Source organism: Oncorhynchus keta, chromosome 28 (genome assembly GCF_023373465.1).
Source record: "Oncorhynchus keta strain PuntledgeMale-10-30-2019 chromosome 28, Oket_V2, whole genome shotgun sequence".
NCBI classification, from domain to species: domain Eukaryota; kingdom Metazoa; phylum Chordata; class Actinopteri; order Salmoniformes; family Salmonidae; genus Oncorhynchus; species Oncorhynchus keta.
Genome location: NC_068448.1, coordinates 13,144,883 through 13,154,629, shown reverse-complemented (window position 1 = coordinate 13,154,629; position 9,747 = coordinate 13,144,883). Strand labels below are relative to the sequence as shown.

Genomic DNA, 9,747 nt, shown 5'->3' with positions numbered 1-9,747 from the left:
AATCTATTTTTAAATGGTGATTTTAGATTAAATATAAATGTACCATCATGCAGTATGGTTTTGTTTTAGGAGTTTATTCTAATGGCCTATAATAAAGACATTTAATATATTATCAGTGAGAGGTGACGTGTCAATAGAGTCACGTTCCCATAATGCATCCCGCGGATACAGTACACGTCATTACAGCGCACCGGTCTGAAAGGGTTTTTGAAGGAAGACGTGGCTGTAATAACTGGTGATATTTCGAAATAACTAGTTCCACAATTCTTAGTCGTGTTAACACATTTTGATAAATCAACCATGATGACCAGAATAGCAGCGTTTCTTGCTCTTGTATGCCTGTGCACGGGTAAGTAATTTCAGAGAATTACTTAACGTCAAGGAAATGTAGCTCTAAGCTCGCTAGTTAGCATCAGTAGCTAACTGATGAGAATTTGCTAGCGAGTTAACTATATCTTTACAAGTAATGTGTTCATGTTTTGATACCAATGTGTTCAATGTTTGATACCATAAATCTCTAATAAAGACGTTTTTGCTGTCTGTTGTTTAGGTGAGAGCTGTTCAGACCCTGTGATTACACCCTCTGCCTACACCACTTCTGATGCCGTCATCTCCTCTGAGTCCGTATTCATCGTGGAGCTCAGCCTGGCTTGTGCCAATGGAGCCCAGGTACTGTAGTTATCAAACTACATATAGTTTATGTATGTGTGTGTATATGTATATATTTATTTGTTTATTTATTTATTTGTCTTCCTTCAACAGAGTGTGGCTCTGTATGCTGATGTCAATGGAAGACAGTTCCCTGTGACTAGAGGCCAGGATGTTGGCAAGTACCAGGTAAGACATGGCTCTGGTCATACACACACTGCTGTTTCCCAGACTAAAACAAATATGCTCAATGGAGAATCTCAGTTGAAAATGCTTTATAGGCCAGGACTAGGCTTAATCGGTGTCCAGGAAACCGCCCCTATATGTCCAATACGCACTTATGAAGAGTAACTTGTGTGTTTAGCTATATGTCTTCTGTTTCTCAGGTGTCCTGGAGCATGCCCCACAAACAGGCCAGCTCTGGTACATACCAGGTCAAGTTCTTTGATGAGGAGTCCTACAGCTCTCTACGCAAGGTAGGCCCTATAGTGTCTCACACACACACACACACACACACACGCTGTCTGCATAAGGTAGGTGCATTCCAGGGATTCTGTTGGGGAACTTTTGACGTTGTACAATGAGACCGGAAAGATTTTAATTTACCAGATGTTTGAGAAATGTCCATATACATTGGGTGCTGTCCACCTACAGTGTTTAAAATCACATTTAGATTATTGTAATTCATCTTAACATAATAGATATTAGCCTGTAAAGTTAAAATATACCAACATGACAGGTTATATTGAAAAGCAAAACATTACCCGTTGTCTTCATCCCTGCTATAAATGATAAATTAATAAAAAATAAAATAAAACATTTAGCCTAGACGAACACATCACCTACACAGTAATAAAACAACTTCAAAATACATTTGTATAATATAGCAACCTGTGGGGGGTTGGTCATGGCTAGGAGGGATCCAGCTTCTGTCAAGTGTCCCGAAGCCACTCCTGCGTTGTCTTGGCTGTGTGTTTAGGGTTGTTGTCCTTTTGGATGGTGAACCTTTGTCCCAGTCTGAGGTCCTGAGCGCTCTGGAGCAGGTTTTCATCAAGGATCTCTCTCTACTTTGCTCTGTTAATCTTTCCCTTGGTCCTGACTAGTCTCTCAGTCCCTGCCGCTGAAAAACATCCACACTGTATGATGCTGCCATCACCATGCTTCACCGTAGGGATGGTGCCAGGTTTCCTCCAGAAGTGACGCTTGGTATTCAGGTCAAATACTTCAATCTTGGTTTCATCAGACCAGAGAATCTTGTTCTGAGAGGGGTCTGTCATGCCTTTTACTATGGAGTGGCTTCCTTCTGGCCACTCTACCATAAAGGCCTGATTGGTTGAGTGCTGCAGAGATGGTTGTCCTTACCATCTCCATAGACGAACTCTGTCAGCGTGACCATCGGGTTCTTGGTCACCTCCCTGACAAATGCCCTTGTCTCCTGATTGCTCAGTTTGGCTGGGCCCCAGTTCTAGGAAGAGTCTTGGTGGTCCCAAACTTCTTCCATTTTAGAATGATGGAGGCCACTGTGTTCTTGGGGACCTTCAATGCTGCAGACATTTTTGTTGTACCCTTCCGCAGATCTGTGCCTCGCCACAATCCTGTCTGAGCTCTACGGACGATTCCTTCGACCTCATGGTTTGGTTTTTGCTTTGACATGCACTGTCAAATGTGGGACCCTATAGACAGGTGTGTGCCTTTCCAAATCATGTCTAATCAATTGAATTTACCACAGGTGGACTCCAATCCAGGAGTAGAAACATCTCAAGGATGCACAGGATGCACCTGAGCTCAATTTCGAGTCAATTTCTAGCAAAGGGTCCGAATACTTATGTACAAATGGGTTTTCTGTTTTATAATAATATATTTGGAAGAACTTCTTTACCTGTTTTTGACTTGTGATGTAGATGTGTGTAGATTGCTGAGGATATTTAACATTAATTTTAGAATAAGGCTGTAACGTAACAATGTGGAAAAAGTCAAGGAGTCTGAATACTTTCCAAAGGCACTGTAAACAATATTCGGTAAGGCAGGTTAGTTTAGAGCGAGCTTATCTTACAATGCTCCTGTGAATCAAGGTATGCGCTATGCATTTAATGAAAGCACTTATTTCCAAAGCCATTTTTACAGTTCTACTGGATGATGTGAACAAATGTAATGTTTATTGTAATTGAAACTATTGTGGGGTCGTGACTTGTGTGATATACACAGTTTATTGATAGTAACTCTGTTTCCTACTATCGGCAGTTGGTTGCCTAGTGATTGCAACATTGTAACTCTGATGGGCATAGTTGTAAATGTTTTGGTTCAAAGTGCTACTGGATAAGCTAAACTGAAATGCACCAATTCTGCATGATACACATTGCTCTACTCTATCAATCCATTCCTTATACTATACATATGTGGATCTTACCTATGGGGGGGGCGGCGGTGTATGTTGATCTTACCTATGGGGGGGGTTGAGATCTTACCTATGGGGGGGTTGAGATCTTACCTATGGGGGGGTTGAGATCTTACCTATGGGGGGTTGATCTTTTACCTATGGGGGGTTGATCTTACCTATGGGGGGGTTGATCTTACCTATGCGGGGGGTTGATCTTACCTATGGGGGGTGTTGATCTTACCTATGGGGGTGTGAAATAATACCCTGCCTGCGTGCACATGGGAAACAGGGATAATCAACACATTCTTCGCCAATTTTGCCCACTCCCTTTGTTAGGATCTCAAGTCTTTTGTTTAGGTAAAGACAAACATACCCAATATTATTTTCCAAGCAGCTTGAAGATTTATTAGCCTGTGAATTATATTTGCCTTGGAAGTTGGAGCATATCCACTGGTGTTTTACATAAATTAATTAAAGCATTTCACAATGGATTTTTTTTCTCACACGGACAATTTGGCCGGCAACACTTATCAACGTTTTTCGTATTTTTTTTATAGGCTGAACGCTGTCATTTACAGGCTCACGGGAACCCTGGTGCATTCATGCTTGTCTGTTTGTGCCCCTGCCATTTGATTAAAGAAATACTGTAGCTTTTAGCCATATGCAAATGTTTGTCTTTTTGTATTGTTTGTTTTATCCAGGCCCAGAGGAACAACGAGGATGTAGAATCCATCCAGCCCCTTTTCTCTGTCAATGTAGATCACAGGGTGAGTCTGAAGAGCATAACCAATGAATACCGATCACCACTTATGGATGTGTCTTCTACGCACAATACAATTTGAAAATTGGAAACTCCTAGTGTACTTCATTCTCATCTGAGATTCCTTCCTAACTGCGGCTTTGTCTTGTCTATTCTAGGGAGCGTGGAACGGCCCGTGGGTGCCTACTGAGGTTATGGCTGCTCTCATTGGCATCCTGGTGTATTACCTGGCTTTTAGCGCTAAGAGCACCATCCAGGCATAAAGGACTACACGTCCCACTGTTCTCTAAGAGCACCATCCAGGCATAAAGGACTACACGTCCCAAGGTTCTCTACAACTGGCTCTCTGAAAGATTTTTGAATGCTGGTGATTTTTCTAACAATCCAACCTGAGCATACCTTTAGCAGAACAACAATATGCCACCACCCATTTTGCGATACGGAACTAGAACAATTTGTTTTGTAATTATTTTATATTTTCAACGCAGGCTGATTATTTTTCGATCAATTCCGAGAAGAAGCCATTGTTTTGTCAACCAAAATTAAATGGCGTACACTTCAATCGAACCCAATGTACCCAACTGAGCGCAGTCATTTTTGTTCAAAAGCAAATGTTTTGAAAGTGAAAGGATTGTTTCTATACATCAATGCTGACTTCCTTCCACAGCCTCATGCTTATTGCTTATTTTCCAGTGGACTTAACCCCTGAAAGACAAGTATATCTGTCCATCAGTTCATGGTCTTTCTTGTAAAGGACTTATGTATTGTGTGATATCTGTACTGATACTAAACACTCTAAAAAAAGCTGGTTATGTACGTACAAGGGTCTGAGTAGAAGTGCTGATCTAGCATTCGGTCCCCTCGATCTTATGATCTGAAAGGCAAAACTGATCCCAGATCAGGCATTATACGCTGAGACACTGAATACCAACCCTGGTGTGCAAGACTCTAAAGCCCCTGTGTACTTTGTATTGGCTGACTGATGTAACTGTTGTTGCACTGGCTGGCTGATGAGGCCAAATATTTCAGGATTGGTGATTATTTGTTGCTCGGTGGTCAAATTAATAAATAAATGGTTCGATTTTTATCCTAGTGTGTCTTACTGTGTGTGTGTGTGTGTGAGGCATGTTCTACAGCACCCATAATGCAATAATGTCTTATGGGTACTGCAGTAAATCATGCTACAGTCTGTGATGTGACATCTGCTGCTTCATACATTCATTACCATGGCTGGATTATAGACTGGGTATGCAGGACGCCCCTCTAATTTCGCTGGAATGTTTGTCACTTGAATGAGGCATTACAAAATATGTAGGGAATAGGGTGCCCTGTAGTGCACCAACCTCTTAATGGAACCAGTGGTTATGTTCATCTTGTGGAGGAAGGCTCAGGGGGTAGGGATAACTGTCACACCGTGGTATGCCTTGATGGAGAGGGGAGAGAATGCTCTACATTTCAAGATAGGAGGAAGGAGCCTGTTTTTTAAGTGACTGCTCCAATCTCTCGCTCTCTTGTCAAATGCACTGAGTATACCAAACATTGAACACCTTAATATTGAGTTGCTACCCCCTGTCCTTTTGCCCTCAGAACAGCCTCAATTTGTCGGGGCATGGACTCTACGAGATGTCGAAAGCGTTCCACAGGGATGTTGGCACGTGTTGACTCCAATGCTTCCCACAGTTGTGTCAAGTGGGCTGGATATCCTTTGGGTGGTGGACCATTCTTGATACACGGAAACTGCAGTGTTGCAGTTCATGACACAAACAGGTGTGCTTGGCACCTACTACCATACATACCCTGTTCAAAAGGCACTTAAATATTTTGTCTTGCCCATTCACCTTCTGAATGGAACACACACAATCTATGTCTCAATGCTTAATAATTCTGTTTTAACCTGTCACCTCCCCTTCATCTAAACTGATTGAAGTGGATTTAACAAGTGTTACAACCTGGCTCAATATTGTAACAAACAATGGGAAACCATACACTGAGTAATGGAATAACAAAATGAATTTATTCCATAAATAAACACTAATCAGATGAGGCATAAAGGTCAGTAAATTAGGTGTCAACTACCAACGCCACAAAGAAACAATCAAAGGTATGCATGGAGAGAGGAATCTCTTGCAGACTGGGGAAACAGTGGCTTTATGCCACAGCTGAACTTTCACAGGTGTGCCCCATAAGCACTGATGACCCTCCCAGCTCCGCCCACCTCTCCTACCCCCGCCCACCAATCTCCCGCAGAAAGTTAGCACAGCAAAACCCAGTAGAAAGAGCAGGGAGGGGCCGTGACGTCAATCATTTTTTATTTAACCTATATTTCAACAGGGAAGACATTTATGAAGTAGGGACTTGTAAACAAAAAGGGAGTAATGAAGACATCTACGGGTCTTTAGCAAAGTCCACCGAACCTTTTAAAACTGTCACCTATAACAAAACAAAAAGCACTATGGTAGATGGCATCCAAAGGCTTAAGAGTAGTAGGTAATACAGTGTATATCGTGATACCTGAACTAAAGTACTGTGGCCAAACGTTTTTGAGAATGACACAAATATAAAGTCTGCTGCCTCAGTTTGTATGATGGAAATTTGCAAATACTCCAGAATGTTATGAAGAGTGAGCAGATGAATTGCAATTAATTGCAAAGTCCATCTTTGCCATGCAAATGAACTGAATCCCCCAAAAACATTTCCACCGCATTTCAGCCCTGCCACAAAAGGACCAGCTGACATCATGTCAGTGATTCTCTCGTTAACACAGGTGTTGACGAAGACAAGGCTGGAGATCACTCTGTCAGGCTGATTCAAATCAAATCAAATCAAATTTTATTTGTCACATACACATGGTTAGCAGATGTTAAATGCGAGTGTAGCGAAATGCTTGTGCTTCTAGTTCCGACAATGCAGTGATAACCAACAAGTAATCTAACTAACAATTCCAAAACTACTGTCTTATACACAGTGTAAGGGGATAAGGAATATGTACATAAGGATATATGAATGAGTGATGGTACAGAGCAGCATACAGTAGATGGTATCGAGTACAGTATATACATATGAGATGAGTGTGTAGACAAAGTAAACAAAGTGGCATAGTTAAAGTGGCTAGTGATACATGTGTTACATAAGGATGCAGTCGATGATGTAGAGTACAGTATATACATATGCATATGAGATGAATAATGTAGGGTAAGTAACATTATATAAGGTAGCATTGTTTAAAGTGGCTAGTGATATATTTACATAATTCCCATCAATTCCCATTATTAAAATGGCTGGAGTTGGGTCAGTGTCAATGACAGTGTGTTGGCAGCAGCCACTCACACTGTTAGTGGTGGCTGTTTAACAGTCTGATGGCCTTGAGATAGAAGCTGTTTTTCAGTCTCTCGGTCCCAGCTTTGATGCACCTGTACTGACCTCGCCTTCTGGATGATAGCGGGGTGAACAGGCAGTGGTTCGGGTGGTTGATGTCCTTGATGATCTTTATGGCCTTCCTGTAACAACGGGTGGTGTAGGTGTCCTGGAGGGCAGGTAGTTTGCCCCCGGTGATGCGTTGTGCAGTCCTCACTACCCTCTGGAGAGCCTTACGGTTGAGGGCGGAGCAGTTGCCGTACCAGGCGGTGATACAGCCCGCCAGGATGCTCTCGATTGTGCATCTGTAGAAGTTTGTGAGTGCTTTTGGTGACAAGCCGAATTTCTTCAGCCTCCTGAGGTTGAATAGGCGCTGCTGCGCCTTCTTCACGACGCTGTCAGTGTGAGTGGACCAATTCAGTTTGTCTGTGATGTGTATGCCGAGGAACTTAAAACTAGCTACCCTCTCCACTACTGTTCCATCGATGTGGATAGGGGGTGTTCCCTCTGCTGTTTCCTGAAGTCCACAATCATCTCCTTAGTTTTGTTGACGTTGAGTGTGAGGTTATTTTCCTGACACCACACTCCGAGGGCCCTCACCTCCTCCCTGTAGGCCGTCTCGTCGTTGTTGGTAATCAAGCCTACCACTGTTGTGTCGTCCGCAAACTTGATGATTGAGTTGGAGGCGTGCGTGGCCACGCAGTCGTGGGTGAACAGGGAGTACAGGAGAGGGCTCAGAACGCACCCTTGTGGGGCCCCCGTGTTGAGGATCAGCGGGGAGGAGATGTTGTTGCCTACCCTCACCACCTGGGGGCGGCCCGTCAGGAAGTCCAGTACCCAGTTGCACAGGGCGGGGTCGAGACCCAGGGTCTCGAGCTTGATGACGAGCTTGGAGGGTACTATGGTGTTGAATGCCGAGCTGTAGTCGATGAACAGCATTCTCACATAGGTATTCCTCTTGTCCAGGTGGGTTAGGGCAGTGTGCAGTGTGGTTGAGATTGCATCGTCTGTGGACCTATTTGGGCGGTAAGCAAATTGGAGTGGGTCTAGGGTGTCAGGTAGGGTGGAGGTGATATGGTCCTTGACTAGTCTCTCAAAGCACTTCATGATGACGGAAGTGAGTGCTACGGGCGGTAGTCGTTTAGCTCAGTTACCTTAGCTTTCTTGGGAACAGGAACAATGGTGGCCCTCTTGAAGCATGTGGGAACAGCAGACTGGTATAGGGATTGATTGAATATGTCCGTAAACACACCGGCCAGCTGGTCTGCGCATGCTCTGAGGGCGCGGCTGGGGATGCCGTCTGGGCCTGCAGCCTTGCGAGGGTTAACACGTTTAAATGTCTTACTCACCTCGGCTGCAGTGAAGAGTGAAGGAGAGACCGCATGTTTCCGTTGCAGGCCGTGTCAGTGGCACTGTATTGTCCTCAAAGCGGGCAAAAAAGTTATTTAGTCTGCCTGGGAGCAAGACATCCTGGTCCGTGACTGGGCTGGATTTCATCTTGTAGTCCGTGATTGACTGTAGACCCTGCCACATGCCTCTTGTGTCTGAGCCGTTGAATTGAGATTCCACTTTGTCTCTGTACTGACGCTTAGCTTGTTTAATAGCCTTGCGGAGGGAATAGCTGCACTGTTTGTATTCAGTCATGTTGCCAGACACCTTGCCCTGATTAAAAGCAGTGGTTCGCGCTTTCAGTTTCACGCGAATGCTGCCATCAATCCACGGTTTCTGGTTAGGGAATGTTTTTATCGTTGCTATGGGAACGACATCTTCGACGCACGTTCTAATGAACTCGCACACCGAATCAGCGTATTCGTCAATATTCCCATCTGACGCAATACGAAACATGTCCCAGTCCACGTGATGGAAGCAGTCTTGGAGTGTAGAGTCAGCTTGGTCTGACCAGCGTTGGACAGACCTCAGCGTGGGAGCCTCTTGTTTTAATTTCTGCCTGTAGGCAGGGATCAGCAAAATGGAGTCGTGGTCAGCTTTTCCGAAAGGGGGGCGGGGCAGGGCCTTATATGCGTCGCGGAAGTTAGAGTAACAATGATCCAAGGTTTTACCACCCCTGGTTGCGCAATCGATATGCTGATAAAATTTAGGGAGTCTTGTTTTCAGATTGGCTTTGTTAAAATCCCCAGCTACAATGAATGCAGCCTCCGGATAAATGGTTTCCAGTTTGCAAAGAGTTAAATAAAGTTCGTTCAGAGCCATCGATGTGTCTGCTTGGGGGGGGATATATACGGCTGTGATTATAATCGAAGAGAATTCTCTTGGAAGATAATGCGGTCTACATTTGATTGTGAGGAATTCTAAATCAGGTGAACAGAAGGATTTGAGTTCCTGTATGTTTCCTTCATCACACCATGTCCCGTTAGTCATGAGGCATACGCCCCCGCCACTCTTCTTACCAGAGAGATGTTTGTTTCTGTCCGCGCGATGCGTGGAGAAACCCGTTGGCTGCACCGCCCTGGATAGCGTCTTCCCAGTAAGCCATGTTTCCGTAAAGCAAAGAACGTTACAGTCTCTGATGTCCCTCTGGAATGCCACCCTTGCTCGGATTTCATCAACCTTGTTGTCGAGAGACTGGACATTGGCAAGAAGAATACTG

The 9,747-nt window shown here is 44.1% G+C and overlaps 1 protein-coding gene across 1 annotated transcript; it reads left to right on the top strand.

Annotated features, from left to right (window-relative positions):
• The first annotated feature begins 156 nt into the window (after positions 1-156).
• LOC118360663 (translocon-associated protein subunit delta-like) lies at positions 157-4,872 on the top strand. Its single transcript, XM_035739941.2, has 6 exons — positions 157-349; positions 551-669; positions 763-837; positions 1,035-1,124; positions 3,727-3,792; positions 3,944-4,872. Exons 1-6 carry the CDS (start codon positions 301-303, stop codon positions 4,046-4,048), a joined length of 504 nt encoding a protein of 167 aa, XP_035595834.1. The 5' UTR covers positions 157-300; the 3' UTR covers positions 4,049-4,872.
• Positions 4,873-9,747: the final 4,875 nt, after the last annotated feature.